General features: G+C 39.7%; 1 protein-coding gene across 1 annotated transcript; it reads left to right on the forward strand.

Moving 5' to 3' along the window:
- The first annotated feature begins 7,337 nt into the window (after nt 1-7,337).
- On the forward strand, nt 7,338-15,331 carry ACKR5 (atypical chemokine receptor 5). The gene is made up of 2 exons (XM_026714805.2): nt 7,338-7,623; nt 12,867-15,331. The coding sequence occupies exon 2, from the start codon at nt 12,886-12,888 to the stop codon at nt 13,960-13,962; it is 1,077 nt and encodes a 358-aa protein (XP_026570590.1). The 5' UTR covers nt 7,338-7,623; nt 12,867-12,885; the 3' UTR covers nt 13,963-15,331.
- The last annotated feature ends 2,286 nt before the right edge of the window (nt 15,332-17,617 follow it).

The raw sequence follows: 17,617 nt of genomic DNA on the forward strand, positions 1-17,617 counted from the left end.
GACACTGATATTCCATTCAGGTCTGATATTTTCAGCAGTGTTTGGGGAAAAATGAATGCATACCCTGCTATGCTCACAAAAACCCTCCACACTAAACCTGTAGGAACCTCCACACTTGCCTGTAGGAAGTCAACATCATTTGAACAACACCAGCATCAAGTTGAGTGTCTTGGAAGTCATTCAAAATGTGCAAAATCTTGTAGCTGAGGACAGAATTGAACATGTGATGGCACATGACACTAGAAAATGTCAATCCTGGCAAATTGTTTTACTTCCAGACTTTTTAAAAACAAAATGAATCATTAATTGCATGAGAAAATATAGCTTTCTTGTCAGCCCAGTGTAATAATGATTAATTGACAAAAAGTTGGTAGATCCCTTTGAGATGGAAATAATGTTAGAAAAAAAAGGTATTTTTTCCCCTCATAATGAAAGTCCTTTCTAAGAGAATGCCAGGGCTTTTACACTTTTCCAAGAATTCATGAGGAGTCAAAGTGCTGACAGAAAGGAAAAGGAGGGAAAGAAACGAAGCCATCTGCTTGAGCCTTTCTTATCAGCCTTTCCTTTCTCTTTTCCGGAAGATAGTTTTTATAACCTCCTATCTGTCAAGGACTTGAAAAAAAAAATCAAGTAAGTTTTCCATAATGGAGGGGAAAAAATCTCTCTGCACTCCAGCTAAAAAATAAAAACGAAACCTATTCTCAGGATCTAGGAGCAACAAAGAAGAGTATGCATGGAAAAAACTGAATTTAAAGAGATTCACCCAAGGAATGGTTAGATCAGGGGTCCCCAAACTTGGCAACTTTAACATTTGTGAACTTCAACTCCTGGGAGTTGAAGTCACAAGCCTTAAAGTTGCCAAGTTTGGAGACCTCTGGTTTAGATCAACCTTGGCAACTGGAGCCAGCTAGGGAATTCTGGGAATCGAAGTCCATGCATCTTAAAGTTGCAAAGATTGAGAAACACTGGGTTAGAATTTCCCTTAGTTTTAGAGAGGCAGAATTTTTCACTCACAACCACTGGAGTATTTTAGTGGAATTACCCAGCTGCCATACAGGCTTCCTGGAAATGATCAGAGCTCATTAGAGCTGTAAATTATACAGACACACAGAGGAGATTCTGAACTTTAAAAAAGCCAGTGTTTTATTTATTTTCTACAGCATGCTAGGATTCCCTTTCTGAGCATTGGAAAGTTTAAGAATTACTGAATCTGAGTCTGAATCTGAGGGGGAAGATGAACAGCTAACAGAGAGCAAGAGAGTGGCTCCATTGGCCGTGGAGGAAACTGGGGAAGGGAAAAGTCAGGTTGTGCAGAGTAGGGAAGAGGTTGAACAAAGGAGAGGGAGTTCAGATGAAGACCAAGGGCCAGCCCCTCCTCATGGGTTGCGTGGGTTGTGTGGGTCATGAGGAAGAAAAGGGCCCTGATTCCCTTCACAAGGCACAGTTGGGGATGGAGTTTAAAGGAGAGGCAGTTGGGAGGGGCATTTGTCAAACACTGAATTCATCTAGTGTTAAGAGTTGTGGCTTGCATTCCTGGCATTCCTCTTGACTGTTTGAATTATTGCTGTGCTTCTGTGTGCTTATCTTGCCTTGCTGGAATTATTGGGCTCATTATCTTGCCCTGCTGGAGTGGCTTGCAGTCATTCTGCTTACAGCATTTGGACTGGAGTATCTGCAGCCAGACACTGTTGCAGGTTCATGGGAGAGCTTTTCTCCAGGCCGGAGAGTAAATGGGACGTTGAGGGCAAAGTTGGAGCAAATAAAGGGACTCATATCTGTTCTTTGGCTGTGTTGCCTTCGTGCCATGCTCCGGGTCATCACAGTGATGGGGGAATCCTTCCACATTCAAGCATTATCACTGCATGTACTGTATATGGCAATTTTTATTCTTTTATCACAAATGCCATTGATTCAAAATATCTTGGCATAACTATACTATCAATGATATGTATATGATAAATGGCTGATTAACGCTAAGCATGTTAATGTTGCAAGCTAATCATAAGTCAGAGAGCATGTCTGTCAACTCTGAAGCTGGCCTGACTGAGGCCATTTGAGACACCAGAGAAGAGGGATAGGGAGTGGGGAATAGAGATAGTTGAAGCCAAAACAAAATACTTTCTCATGGGAACTAAGGTCATTCCTCCAGGTGCTCAGAAAGAGGGGACTGGAGTCACCTAGCAACAGGACAGTATCCTGATTGGACCGTGTGACTGATCATTTTGAGAAAGTGGCAAACTTTCACTTTTAATTAGATGAAAACTGCAGGAACATCCAGAGTCAGTTTTCACCAGCCCGTGCCAAGTATGACATATCCAATAAACCTATTCTTTGAGGAAATTGCCTGCCTCAGAGTCTTGTTTGCTATGGGTATGTTACTTGGAACTCTGACAATGTCTGCACATCCACACTGCTTAAATTAGCCTGCAATGGCCCCATGAAGCAGATGAGGCTAAGAAAGAGGGTCTTGGGGGAATTTCACCCAGCAAAATTGATTGCCGGATGTGGGCATGAATGAAGACTTGTCCACATGTTCACATTTCATATATGTGTATAACATTTGATATAAATATTTCTTCATTGCAAAAGACGAGATTGTATGCAGCAACTCAGAGGGTACATTCTAATGATTTGCTAAGGCCTTAGCTTGGTAGCCAATTTTATCACTGTTAAAAGCAATAGAAGGAGGAGGAAAAAACTGTAGCCACTTTTAGCTTATAGTGACCACACATCATTTATTAAAAAATAGTCCTTTCTTTCACAAAGCTGTCCTTTAGAGTTATTTATTTATTTTTTAATTCTCTTCAATTTCCCTTTGTGAAGTAAAGTTATAAATATAAACAATTGCTTATCTTTATCCTTATGAAACTCTCTCAGGTTTGTCCCTTTTTTGGGCTTGTCTGTTGCTATTTCCAAGAAAATATGGAAGTATAGCCATCATGTGGAATCTTTCCCAAGACCATTTGGGGTGGATTAAGATGCCATTCCTTATTAGGAGATGGCACTGATGTACAAATCAAACCTTAGGCTACACCAGCCATCCCCAATTTAACAATATTCAGATGTGTTCATGCTGCAATTTAACAGAATTTCCACTAGGGGTGATAGTCACAACTTGTATCAGGGATGCATCTTGCAGAGTCAAACTTGATCAGGATATGCAGTTCACAGTTTGAATATTGAGAAGCTTGATTTCTTCTATCACTTCACTTTGCAGAGGATGGAGGTGTTGCCTTTTGGAGTTTTCTTTAACATTGAAAAAAGAAACCTCTCCTTCCAAAAGGAAAACAGAGAAAAAAAACATTTTATTTATTTATTTTTGCAATTATAAGATAACAGGTATAATTATAAACATAGTTATGGATACATGAAATGGATACATATAAGAAAAAGAAAAAAAGAAAAAAGAAACAACAGGACAGGGACAGTAGGTACATTGGTGCACTTATGCACGTCCCCTGTACCATTTTGGACCTAATCTTCAAATACTTTGTTGATGTGATTTAATGTATTAAAAATGGAAATCCTCCCCCTACATTTCAAATTGTGATGGTATGATCTATTTTATTCTTGAAGAGTCCTGGTCTGCACCATTCTCTGTGGGCACATCTGGCTTCTGGCTGGGAACAAGAAAACCATTTATTCCCTGACTTCTTAAGCTATCACACTACCTAACATCCCCATATCATTATTCTCTGCATCCCATTATAATCTAGGAGTGAGGAAACACAAGCCATGATAAAGGCCAGATGAGTTAGCAGCACATCATGGGACAATGGTTCTGTCACAAGCCAAAGATACTCAATCTGGTTTGTTGTTGTTGAAAAAAAATCTGATTTATCTGAGCTACTGCATTTCCCTGTTCCAGCCAGGCCTTTCCAGCAATTGTTTTGAATGTAAAGACTTTTGGCCCCTTTGCTGGATTCAAGCCAGCCACTCCTCCTCACTCGTTTCCCTTTGGAGAGTGCTGAGCCATCATCCTTTACTGATAAGGTTTATCACAATCCCAAGGCTCCCAAGCTTCGACAGGCTCTAACTACCGGGGCTTATTTACTGGAATTGCCTCTCAATTTCAACTCCCACAATCCTGGGTTTCCAAAATCACATGATTGTGAGAGGGGTTATTCAGAACACACAGAAGAGACCCCTCTAAATTATCTTCTGTGGAATAACTATGGAGGAAGAATAGAAGGACAGAAAACTGGTAGTCTTAGGGCTGAGTAACTACCCATTTGCTAAACCCATAAGACTGTGGAGGAGATGAAATGCAAAGAGAGCTCATGATGGCGTGGTTGGAATAACTACAATAAGTAAATAAGCATTCCATTTTCTCCAGAGTGTGAAACTGAGATTGCATTGTTTATGGCACTTGATTAGCTTATACTTTTTCTTCTCTATAACTCCTTCTACGTTGTTTTGCAAAGCCTAGAAATTAATTAGGCAGTTTTTAAAAATGTTGAATCCCAAACAGTGGTGCAATTCAAAAAAATTTACTACTGGCTATGTGGGCGTGGCTTGATGGCGTGGTGTGGTTTGTGGGTGTGGCAGGGGAAGGTTACTGCAAAATCCCCATTCCCTCCCCACCCCACTATCCTGCTTTCCAGCTCCATTCTCCGGTGCAGGGCAACAAAAGAAGACCCAGCCAATCAGCTGGGACTCGGGAGGCAGAGAATAGATGGGGTGGGGCCAGTTAGAAGTGGTATTTGCCGGTTCTCCAAACTACTCAAAATTTCCACTACCGGTTCTCCAGAACTGGTCAGAACCTGCTGAATACCACCTCTAATCCCGAACAAGTTATATTCTGCATGTAAATAGTCAAATCAAGATTATTTACTTTCTGAAAAGGGTTCAGAAAGGGTCAAAAGATGTGTGTTGTTGAGGCTGCCGTGTTGTTGAGGCTTCCTACCAGTAATCTCCAATCAGCTGACTACAGCAGAATGGGAGCTTCGGGGAACCTCCAAACAGAGGTGGGCCATTCCTATATTGGGTGTTAGCCTTCACAGCAGACTGACATGGCCTGGACCAGCAGTTCTTAAAAATGTGGGTCAAAGGGCATTTTCTCAGGTTTCATTCCTAATGCTGTACATATCAACAAACATCACCCACATAAATCAAAGCTAAAAAGAATGCAAGGGGTCCTGAGACCAACGTATTTGGGAACTGTTTGCCCTAGACCGTTCCAAAATGGCATTGCTTGCAGGTTCAAAAACAAACAAGACATTATCAAAGTGAAAGAAATGCCAGATTGATAGAATAAAACATAAAAATTGCAGCAGTGTTTTGTGTACAGTAAATATGTCCAAACCTAGCATCACAGAGATGGTAGGGTGATCATGGTGAGGTCACACTACATTCCCAAATTTGCCAGGCAACCCTTCCTCCTGGATCAGGTTCATCCTTACTCCCTAAATCAACTTTAAATGAAGCTTTATTAAAGATGGCAGTGCAAAGTTTTATTTTTAATAAATAAATACCTATTGAGACCCAGATAAACTTAAGCCAGTAATAATTGTAAAACATAAACCTTACTAATAAATGAAATATAAATTCTCCTATGGAGAGGTTCTCCTATAATGGCTTAGCCTTTTTCTATGAATTTATTTGGGAAGCAATGCCCAGAAAAGGAGGCACAAAATATTGAAATCAGTCAATTGGTGTACCTGGTTTCCTGATCAAGAGATAATCTTTTTTTGGTTGGCCAAAAGCTATGCTGAGAATGTTTTTGAAGGCCAAGGCTTCGAAACAATACAGATTGGTTGACTCAAAGGCAGAGCTGGAGCTAGAGTCAGAGACAGAGATATAAAGGTGTAGAAATAGGCAATCCTTCAATTTCCATTCCTTTCCTGGACTTTTTTTCAGGGATGGTGGTGGGAAGTTTCCTTTCTCTTTTAAAACTATGTCAAGCTGTTTGTTGCATGTATGTCTGTGTGTCTCACGCCTCAAAATGGCAAGAAACCACATTATAGAATTTCCATAATCTATGCTTAGAGGGCATGCTAAGGAGATCCAGAGATTCATTTCTGCTGTAGAGCAGTGGTTTGGTTATACAACTGTGTCTCAACAGACACTTCCGGGAAACCAACCAAATGAGTACCAAAAATGATGAGTGCCAAAAAGTGATGAGTACCAAACAAAATTTTTCTCAAAGGAAATAATGTAGTGAGTCATAAGGCAGCTGACACTGATAAGTTCCAGCTTGTGCATTGAGTACCAAACAAATAATGAGTACCGGGACAAAATTTTGCATCAAAATGCATTGAACACCAAATTCAATGAGTTTCAAAGCAGTTGAGTACCAAGGTACTCAATGTACAATAAAAGTAGTGTGAGAATGGGTCCCAAAGACACTTTGCAAAGCAGACCCACACCATCACTCATTGGATGATGACCTTAACACAATGTTTCCCTTGAATCAATACAGAAAGATACCATGGTCAATAGTCTAGAGAGCTCAATGAGAACCAAGAGAGATGCAGTCCCCATATCCTGAGCAAACCATTGGTGATCCGAAAGAGCTGTCGACATCTATCTGAATTATACCAGACTGAAAGAGCTCCAGAAAAACCATATAGTTTTGCAAGCAACTTTCCCTATTATAAATCTTCTCTTCATTGGATATGTCCAAGCAAAGGCTGGACAGTTATAAATCATAAATAATTTAGATTCTTGCAGTGATGGGATTGACTTTCAAATGCTCTGATTCTATAAAGAGAAAAATGCACATATTTTTGATACCATTTCCCCTAAAATAAGACCTAATCTGGAAAATAAGCCCTAGTGTGATTTTTCAGGATGCTTCTAATTTAAGCCCTACCCCCAAAATAAGCCACAGTTATGACTGTCAGCCGGATGGATGCATTTGTACCATATTTCCCTCAAAATAAGACCTAACTAGAAAATAAGCCCTAATGTGTCTTTTGGAGCAAAAAAATAATATAAGACCCAGTCTTATTTTCAGGGAAACGTGGGTATTACTTTCATGGAAACTTTAACAGCTACCGTAGTACCTTCTCTGTTTCACATGCAGAACAGAGCTCAGAGTGGGGTCTACTTTCAAGACCAGCAATGGGTAAATGTTCTCTTCATGTGAGTGACTAATTGAACCTAAATGGTTCCTTCCTCCAAGGACTTGGTCCTCTTCTCCTCAGTACCTGGAGTTGCCTCATTCTACCTAATGATGAAACTGACCAGGGCAGCCTCTTTCTCTCTCTCTCTCTCTCTCCTGTTCTTTTGGCAGTACACTCTGTGTTATTTGAAAGCAGGGAAGCTGGTTTCAAAAATGCAGAGCGGAAAAAGGAAATTTGCCTCAGGAAAGCAGACATCCTCTAGATTTCTTCAAACGTGTGGGACTGAGAACGATCCGTGTTGCCCATTCCTGGAACTGGAGCCAGGCTCAAGCATTCAGGCAAAATCCTCAGATGGGGCCTTGCTTTCAGAGTAACAGCCTGTGATGCTCATTTCCTGTGTGTGAAAGATAGGAGGGAGGGAAAATAGCAACAAATATTTGAGTTGCCAACAAATTCACATTCCTGGAAAGGCTGCACCTCACATCCAAGTTGGAGGGACTGAATAGTAGATCTCTTTATTGCAACATCACCAGAATCAATTCTGGTTTCTAAGAAGGTAAGCAGTCAATTGACCTGCTCTCTAGAAATAAATTTTGTTACAAGGAGTTTAGCTTATAAAAGGGGGTGGGGGGTGGAAACAGATTTAATTTGGATTAAGAAGTACTTTCTCTTCTTTCAAGTGTCATATAGGAAATGTTTCTTTTTTAACCTATCATCAATAATAATAATATGGTTCTTCTCCAGATTGCAGAGAAGCAAATATTTTGTTTGTCTATTTGCTTAAATAGAATTGAAGGCACTTTGAGAAGGAAATTGCTATATCTGTCATTATATCTGTCATTCTGCTTTCAACTGTTAAAGTTACATCAAGATTGTTCTTTTTTTTAATTGGGAATTTTTCTTTAACTGACGGTTTCAAGGAGCAAAGTAATATCTATATAACATGGAAAGTAAAAAAGCTCATTTGAGACAATTATTTCTTCTGAACATTCTTTATGGCCTAAAATTTACAATTTATAGGATATGTCAACATTTTAGATATATCACATTGTCAGTTTTCCTTGCATTTTTCTCCTGAAAAAAGAATTCCATGGAATGCAGAAACCAACCAGTACTTACATCTGGTCTAATAAAAAAATCCACCCTAAGAATCATTTAATCATCAACTACTTTTAGGCCAGTTTGATAGTTTTGTCAGTGTCTAATTTCCAACTCTTTCAATCCCAAAGAAAATACTTAAAGAATCATTATTATCTTCGCAAAGCACATTTGTTGGAGGTATAAGATCCTCTGTGATACCTTTAGTTTAAAGATCTGAGAAAACAGGAACAGAAAAGAAGTTCAAAAGAGAACCATCTATTCTAGAGTGCTAAGAATGACACTGAGCTTTGTTTTAAGGTAGAATGGAGAAAGCCATCCGTAGCATTTCCGTGCATTTGATTCTAGGAACAAATCCGGTTACCTCTACCTAAAGCCATTTCCCCAGTCTGGAGTATTCCAGATGTGTTGAATTATAACTCTTACTGTCATCTGCCAAATTACTTATAGCTGTTGCAAATGGCAATGACACACAAGATAATCCCAATATATTTGCAACCAGTCAGGTTGGGAAAGAATCTTATGTTGCAGAGCTAGAAAGCTCTGAAAACCAGATAGATAGTTCTTGGTTCAATAGATTACTTTTATGATTTAGTCTGAAACAGAGCTATATATCCTCTAAACTAACGGTCTCCAACCTTTGTGGCTTGGCGGCCTGGTGGGGAGGAGAGGGGAAGCGGGCCAGGCGAGCAGGGGGTTGGTGCACAAGCGAACACCTCAAGTTGCATAAGCAACAGGCCAATGTGCATGCTTTTGTAGCCAGGTTGTGAATAGGCCACAATCCAATAGTGGGCGCGGCCCAGGGGTTGCGGATCCCTGCTTTAAACCATTTTGAAGCTTCCTGTGGATTGTGACCAATGTAATAAGAGACTGCTAGTTAGAGTTCTTACATCATTCACTGGTATGAAAAGTTAGTAAGTAAGGAGGGAGGGAGGGGGAGGAAGGAAGGAAGGAAGGAAGGAAGGAAGGAGCAAATGTGGAGCACTGGAGTCTGTAGGTATGACATTTGATTCTGCAAATAGAATGAGAAATATCACTGCATCTAGATGAGAAGTTTCTCCTAGCCTTTCGCTCACCTCCATGTTCAGCCCTTATCTTTCCTCATCTTCCTCTTATCTTTCCCAGTTTATGTCCCCCTTGCCAATTATTTCTACTCTCAGAATCTGTCCAGAGTTTACATCAGTAAATCAGCTCACTTCTCTGCTTGTCTGGGTCATATTGTGTCCAATATTTAGAGGCACCAGAGACAGAATTGCCATCAGATTTACCTAGCACCACCCTACCTGTCTGGAACCTATATCAGCATGATGCCAGTATTTGCCAGGGGATATATCAGCCTTATTAAGCATTCGATAAAATAATTCGGCCGGTTTATATCTCATGCCTTCAGCTCCCACACATCTCCAAAAGTACTGCCTTGATAAAAATGCAGCTTATATCCAAAACCAGCATAAAAGCTCAATTCAATCTAATTAACAATAATCCAATTCTAATTACTTTGTGAGGCACACACAGCAATCATGAGTCACATGTTATTAACTATATTTGTTTCTTGATGTGCTTTTCTCTGAATTCAAAGTGAACTGGGTGAATAAATCAGCTCTCTATTCCCAGCTTATTCTCATATCAACTTTGGCCGACAGTTCAGTGGTGGTATTTGACTGGTTTGGCCCGGTTCAGGCGAGCCAGTAGGAGCGATGAGCAGCGGAGACCGAACCAGTTCTCTCTGCCGCCCTGCTGTTGGGTCCACCCACCCACCTGGGCTCCCATACTCACTTTTATCTGCTGAATTTGAAGCACAGCTGCTTTGCGTGGCACAGAATAGTGCCGCTCAGCAGCTGCTGAAGCAACCGAGATCGTGCAGGCTTGCAAGAGGTGAGTTAGAACACCTCTGCGCTTGCGCAAAGTGCGCATTTGGTGCACACATGCACACAAAGTGTGTGCATGCGCGCAAAGCTTGCCCACCAAGCCACACCCACCGAACCTGTGGCAACAATATTTGAATCCCACCACTGTGACAGTTGTTCCTGATATGAGACCACCGGGTGATTTTTAATCACTAATGGAGGATTTTAATCAAGGACTTCCCAGTCCAACACTCTTAAGAGTATGCGCAGCTAATCACATTCTTCAGAATGCCACAGTTGTTTTCCAGGACTTCCTTGGAAAATATATTCTCAGCCCCACTATATGAAGGTACCTCAGCGCTCACCTGATCCCTTCCCCTACAAATGCAAGTCATCTATACATTTATTTTGAAATAAAAACCACCTTGAATGCATATAGTTTCAAAGCATATTTAGTTTACCATTTTTAAATTACCTAATGACAATATTTCATTATTGAGATTTAAAAAAAATATTTAATAAGATTTTAAAACATTAAAGGCATATTTACACTATAAAAACTGAAGTTACTTTTGTGCTGGCTGAAATGTTACAGCTTCTCCAAGCACATTTGAGTAGCTTTGTGAATGTGGTAGACATTATTTGATATAAACCTGAAGGCTTTTTACCGTGCTGCATTTCATACCATTCCTTTAAATAAAAGATGGCATTTCAACAGTGTTATTTTAATGTATAGTGTTTGCATAATCAAGGCTAAGTTAGCACATTTTCAGATATCCACTATTTTCACTCTCTAGTTCTTCAAAAACAGTTTGAAGAATAGAATAACAGAATAACAAAGTTGGAAGGGACCTTGGTGGTGTTCTAGACTGACCCCCTTCTTCAGGCAGGAAACCCTATGCCATTTCATTAAAATGGTTGTCCAATCTCTTCTTTAAAACCTCCAGTGTTGGAGCACCAACAACTTCTAGAGGCAAGTTGTTCCACTGATCAGTTGTTCTAACTTTCAGGAAATTTCTCCTTATTTCAAAGTTGGTCTTCTCTTTGATTAGCTTCCACCCACTGCTTCTTGTCCTATCTTCAGGTGCTTTGGAAAATATGTTGACCCCTTTTTTCTGTGGCAGCCTGCTAGATATTGGAACACTGCAGTCATCTCACCCCAGAAAATCTATGGTCCTCAAAATAGTCAAATTTGGAATGCTAAAAGCAAGGATCAAAAAAATCATGTTCAGCCCTGGCACTGCTACAGAACCCGCAATAACAAAAACCCTGCCATCTCTGCACAAAAAGGAAATAAAATAAATTGCTTGCATGTACATACACAGAATCCTCCTTACCCTGTGGTTATATGTCTTTGTCTGAAATTGCCCAATTAACCTAGATCCAGCCCAAATATTAAACATGTAGTTTAGACATTTGCGGTAAAAAAATGCATAATGGAAATGATTTTTAATGAAGATGTTGCATTTAAATATTCTTTTATATGGACAGTGCCATAACCTTCCTTAGGTATACAGGTATCTCCCGCAAAAGTGGTCTTACTTTGGGGTTTCTTTGATGTGCTCTTTAAGTCTCTCCCTCTCCACAATCCAAAAACAGAAAAACGGAATCTGCTCATTTCTAAAGCTCCATTAGTTTACTCTTTTCATATTCAGTGAATACAGGCAGGGAAAACAGTCAACCTCACACTGTCACTAAAGATGTTGCATAGCCCAATATACAACTGCGTTTTTAATGTTGTTAAAATTTGATTGGTAAAAGAACCTATGTTCCTTGAATATGTGCATTATTGCAGAAATAAAGATACAAGGACCTAATCAGGAAAACCATGGAGCAACCCTATCTGAGCCAATGCTAGTTCTAACAATATTTTATTGCTGGTAATTCTATCATTTCCCAATAAATTCATTATCTGGAGATTCCAAGGATGGAAGTAGATACATTAAGGTACACAGATCATAGAAAAAGGCAGTTTGGGGTAGTGGTAAAAGTGCCAGTCCAGAAACCAGGAGGCTGTGGCATTAAAGCCAGCTGGGTGACTTTGAGACAATCAATCTCCTTCAACCCAACCCACCTCACAAGGAAGTTGTTGTGGAGAAAATAGGAGGAGCAACAAGTGTTAGCTATGTTTTGCTACCTTGAGTTACTTAAAAAGATTTTTTTAAAAATATTTTAAAAACCAAATAAATAGGCTCCCTCAGCCCCACAATATTCTATAGGCCACATTGACCTCATTGAGAATCCTGGTAGGCCTGTCAGATATTTGCCTTTTCCTGTTCCTTAAATTGCAACACAAAATTCTAGTACCACAGTCAGTATGTTTATTTCTATTACTCTTATTCTTTGTGTCAGGTTCTCCTGTGAACAAAAAGTTGGGATTCAGCTGCTAATCAAGTATGGTACTGAAGAAATATAAAAGAAGGAATAAGACCAGGGCAGGAGGTCTGACTAGAGGCTGATCAATGTACCAATAAAGGAGAATATTTGTAGCTCAGGGTTGAAATGAGGGGTCCTTGGTGCTTTTCTGAGCTTGGTTGTTTTCTTGCAGATGTTTCATTACCCTAACTAGGTAATATCATCAGTGCTTAGTAAGGAATGTTGTTTGCTGTCAGATTATATTCCGGTGACTGATCAATGTGTTTGATAAATACATTATATGCAGCAGTGGCCAAATCACAAAACAAAAAATGGGAGTCCTGGTGAGTCCTCCCAAATTTTAAACCTGCACAGATTTGAAACCCATGGCTATTTTTTTTATTGAAAAAAAATCAAAATTCCTCATATAAATGATCTTGGTTCAGGGGAAGAATATATTCTAATTTCATATTTTCTTCTCTCTCTCTCTCTTTTGCAGTTCATCTTTTCCCCTCAAAATGGGAGAGCCAGAAACCCTCCCCCCTTTCAATGAGGCATACCACAACTTGACAGAACTCTTCTATGCGTTCAATCACACGTTCAGCGTTTGTAATTTGGGACTAGATGATGGCATTAAACGGGTCTTTCTCTTCATCCTCTACCTCATCATCTTTGTGGTGGGATTGGTGGAGAATCTCTTGGTCATATGGGTCAACTGGCAGACCCGAAACTACCGGAACTTGGTCAACTTATACATTTTCAACATGGCCCTGGCAGACTTGGGAGTGGTCCTCTCCTTACCAGTCTGGATGTTGGAAGTCGTGCTTGATTACACTTGGCTTTGGGGAGATTTCCTCTGTCGCTTCACCCACTATTTTTACTTTGCCAACATGTACAGCAGTATTTTCTTCCTCACCTGCCTCAGCATTGATCGGTATGTGTCCCTGACAACTTCCTCTCACTTCTGGCACCAACGCCAACATCTCGTGCGACGGATCACCTGCTGCTGCATATGGGCGTTTGCTGCCATCCTCCCTTTGCCAGAGGTGGTACACATGGAGTTAACTGATACCATTGAGCCCATGTGTTTCTTTATGGCCCCACTGGAGACCTTCAGTGAGTGGGCCCTCGGTCTCAACCTCCTTGTTGCCTTAATTGGGTTCCTTATCCCATTCTCCATCATGGCAGTCTTCAATATACTGACCGCCAGACACATCAAGCGTTGCAACAAGCCAGAGAGCAGAAAAAACTGCTACCTCATCTATGCTTACATAATTGTCTTCCTGATCAGTTGGCTGCCTTTCCACTTAATTTTGCTGATCCTCACACTTGAGGGAACGCATATATTTCTCCACTGCTATGTGCTTGAGTTCCTGTACTTCTTCTACGATATCATAGACTGTCTCAGCCTTATCCATTGTGTTGTCAATCCCATCCTGTACAACTTCCTGAGCAAGAACTTCCAAGGAAAGCTGATCTCTGCTGTGGTTCGATACATTCCCAAAAACCAGATGGAGCAGAAGGACAAAGATGGCTCTTCTTCCAACACCCAACACTCTGTAGTCATCACGCAAGAAAAGACCTCACCAATTTAAACAGCTTTTCTAAGTTTTGGTTCATTGCCATAAGAATGTATTTGCATTTTTCTCTCTTATCAGCAAAGGATAGGCTTAATTAGGATACTTGTTGTTGCCAATGCTTTTTACAATTTTAAAAAAAGGGCAATATAGGTAAAAATGAGGTAGAGAGGAGGATTATGTGCTGCTGTGTCAAACTGATTGGCCTTAATCAACCAAAAGCTGACATTGCTATTAGTCCTCAGCTACTCCCTTCATCTTGAAACTTGCAGTGAAAAAACTATTTTTTTGCCACTTTGACATTTTACTGTGGAAAAGAGATGTATTTCTCTTACTTTCTTCTAATGTGCGCAGCTTTTGTGTGAAAATAGTATTCTGAAAACTTAATGCTGATCTGCTGGTTAAACAGAATTGCTAGGCAGAGCAACTTATAGCTGAAATAGCTGTAAATATAGCTCCAACCTATATAAGAAGCTAAAGAACTAAAGTGATCTGTGAAGATAAAACAGGGCCTAGCCCTATTTTAATGTGAACATTCAATTAGTTGTTTCTTGGAACTGGGAAATCAGGATACTAACAATTCAATCCTGGAAATTCCTACGGAGGTCTTTTTAGTCCAGACCACTAACATTTACTTAACACAATAGAAAATTATACCCAGTGAAAATGTGAATTTAGGAAAATGTAAAAAGAGTATTTCTAGAAGATTACATGACAGGTGATACTAGTGTTTCTCACTCCTGAGAGATTGCACTCTGAATTCTTTCATTGTGTTAAAAATCCCAAACTAGATTCTGGGGTGCCTTTTTTTTCCCGTTTGCCTTCTTCTGCAGCTGGAGCATTTGTCTACCCCTGAGTTTTCCTCCTCCTTGAATTATACCCTTCTAACATTTTAACTGGTATGGAAATAAATTTTCAGAGAGAATTACTTCAATGTTCGGTGCTTACAAAGTAATGCTATTACTGGCCATGGATCATGTTTGTAAAGGACTGGACACAACATAAAGGCTCTCTGTGTTTAGAAAGTGGGCATAACTGATTTGAAGAAAAAATTCATAAATGAACCAAATGAAATGCTGGGGATAAATTCTCTCTCTGTTTCTTAAATGAAGAACAAGGTAAGGAGATGTAGCTATGATTGTTGCATCCAAACATCATTCAAGGGGTGTATAGAATACTTATTTAACCTAATACAGCAATGGAATACAGTTACAATGTAAACACCTGCAAAGGTATTTTGTAAACATTCTAGTTTAACAAAAACATGAAAGATAATCCATATGAATTTTCAAGCACTTTTAATCTTTTACCAAATTTACAAAAGTGATGTAAAAATGGACATGTGAATGAATGGTGTACTCAATAAAGTGGCATTTTGATTGACTGATTTCATTGATTGATTCATTGAAGATACTAATTCCTTCCTTTTAATTGTAAATGGTTTGGGCTGAAATTAGCTATCCTACTGCATCTATCAAAGATGTGGCTGGAGAAGGAGTAAGAAGCTAGCCATCAGAATTCCCGCAGTTACCCCAATGTCAACTCATAAAATATTTCTATGGTTGTTTTAGAGTTGCCACTAGTCTTGCTTACATGTATCCCATCTTTATGTTTCCCTCTCGTGTTAATAGCAATGGCACTTACCAGTAGACTTATATACCGCTTCACAGTGCTTTATAGCCTTCTTTAAGCGATTTAGAGAGTCAGCATATTGCCAACAATTTTACCCATCTCGGAAGGATGGAAGGCTGAGTCAACCTTCAGCCAATGAGAATTGAACTGCTGGCAGTCAGCAAAAGTAGCCCTGCAGTACTGCATCCTCAGTGTTGTATTAATAATTAAGCAGACTAAGCACGTGCTTAGGGCACCAGACCCAAAGGGGGCACCACAAAAACTTTTATGTAGTCTAAACTTGGCTTCATTTGTACAATATCTACAAAGGAGGGCGACACCAAGATTTGTCAGTGCTTAGGACACCAGTGAGCCTTAATCCACCACTGTACATTCTAACCACTCTGCCAACACAGCTCATATTCATATAATAATGACAATATTCAGTATTTTATAGCAAATGGTCATTTTTAAATGTTCCTTGCCCAGCTGGAAGGGAAATGGCCTCTTTTGGCCCAAACTAGAGTCATTTCAACAAATAGCATAAATCAGAAATATACTTGAGAAGCCTTGTTCTACTCAAATGTAGATCGTTATCAGTTTAGAGAAGAGCACTATGAATATACCAATGTGGTTGGCATGTACACTTCTGTATGTGTCTTACAGAGTCAGAGCAGGCAGGCATCATAGCACCACCACATTCCATTTTGTTTCCAAGGTGTCTGCAGATGGGGGGGTAAAGTCTGCCAAACAGCATGGTGTCACTATTAAAAGCGCCATCTCTTTTGCAAACACATTGGCCTTACATGCCTGACAAAAGGAATAAAAATCGTATCAAAGTATTTTGCTTACTATCTTGTATATTCTGAACTCCATCCTCTCCCAGAGACACCAATGCTCTCTTTTAAGTTTATCACCGGTTCACTTTTTAAAACAAGGCAGTATAAGTGTGTGTGTGTGTGTGTGTGTGTGTGTGTGTGTGTGAGTGAGTGTGTGTACACATTTTCTCTTTCTCTCTCTCCTTCCTTCCCTCCCTCCCTCTTTCTCTCTCTCTTTCTCACTTCCTCAGGGTTGTTGAATCCAGTTGAAGTAACTGGTCCTGTAAGCATTTAAGTACCAAGCCATAATATAGTCACTGCCTCCATGGGAATCTCCTAGCTATTCTTTTTCCCAGCCCTTGACATAAAAGTTGCTGGTTTTATAGGAAACTGGTTTGTATACATTTTCTTTAATGGGAAAAGTCAGCATTGCTTAATATTGCTTAGACCATGGCTGTCAAACTCCTGGCCTGTGGACCAGATGTGTTATATACTGGCCACACCCAGTTTAACAAAGGAAAAAAGTCCTGATACATCACGTGACACTGCCATGATGACATGACAGGAACTTAGACTATTGATTGAAATAGTTCCTCACATAACAGCTTTACCCTGTCTTTGGAAATGCAAGGGAAGGAGTTAGTGATGTCCTGCAGGCAAAGAATGTGCTCAGCCTCACACTAGGTTAAAACAAAGCACTTGCTTAGAATCTATCACCATTTACAAATAAGAAAAACAGTGCAGGAGACTCTTTTCAGTTTTCACTTTTATTATTCTAAATAAAAAACACACTTTTGTGCCAAACAATGGAGTATAAAATAATCCGATGTACAACCATTTTAGACATCTACTTTCTTTTCTTTAGGAAGGAGAAAAGTTTTACAAAATATACAAACTTTACAGCAAATAGATAGTAAACACTTAAATAACTGAGAGGTCAGTACCTACAATTCACTTAACCAAGAGATTTGACAGCAATCACAACGCTCGGTTTTATTCTGTTTTTGCTGTTGCATTTCAAGACATCTGGATCTTTGGAGGAAATGGAGGGGAAGGACAGAAAATAATAATTAATAATGCATCCATTTCCAAAATATTTTTTTCATTATTTCAAAGTATTCTACATGAGACTGGAATACCTGTTCCATGCCTAAATCCTTCCCTGCTAGGATGATAATGGTGAGAAAGGATTCTTCACAAATGATAGCATGTCAAACAGAGTGAAGTTATTTAATTACAATACT

This window comes from Pseudonaja textilis, chromosome 2, assembly GCF_049901715.1.
Source record: "Pseudonaja textilis isolate UNSWEBS1 chromosome 2, rPseTex1.2, whole genome shotgun sequence".
NCBI classification, from domain to species: domain Eukaryota; kingdom Metazoa; phylum Chordata; class Lepidosauria; order Squamata; family Elapidae; genus Pseudonaja; species Pseudonaja textilis.

Bases quoted from the DNA above. Each gene is read 5' to 3' on its own strand.
- ACKR5 (XM_026714805.2), top strand. From the start codon at position 12,886: ATGGGAGAGCCAGAAACCCTCCCCCCTTTCAATGAGGCATACCACAAC.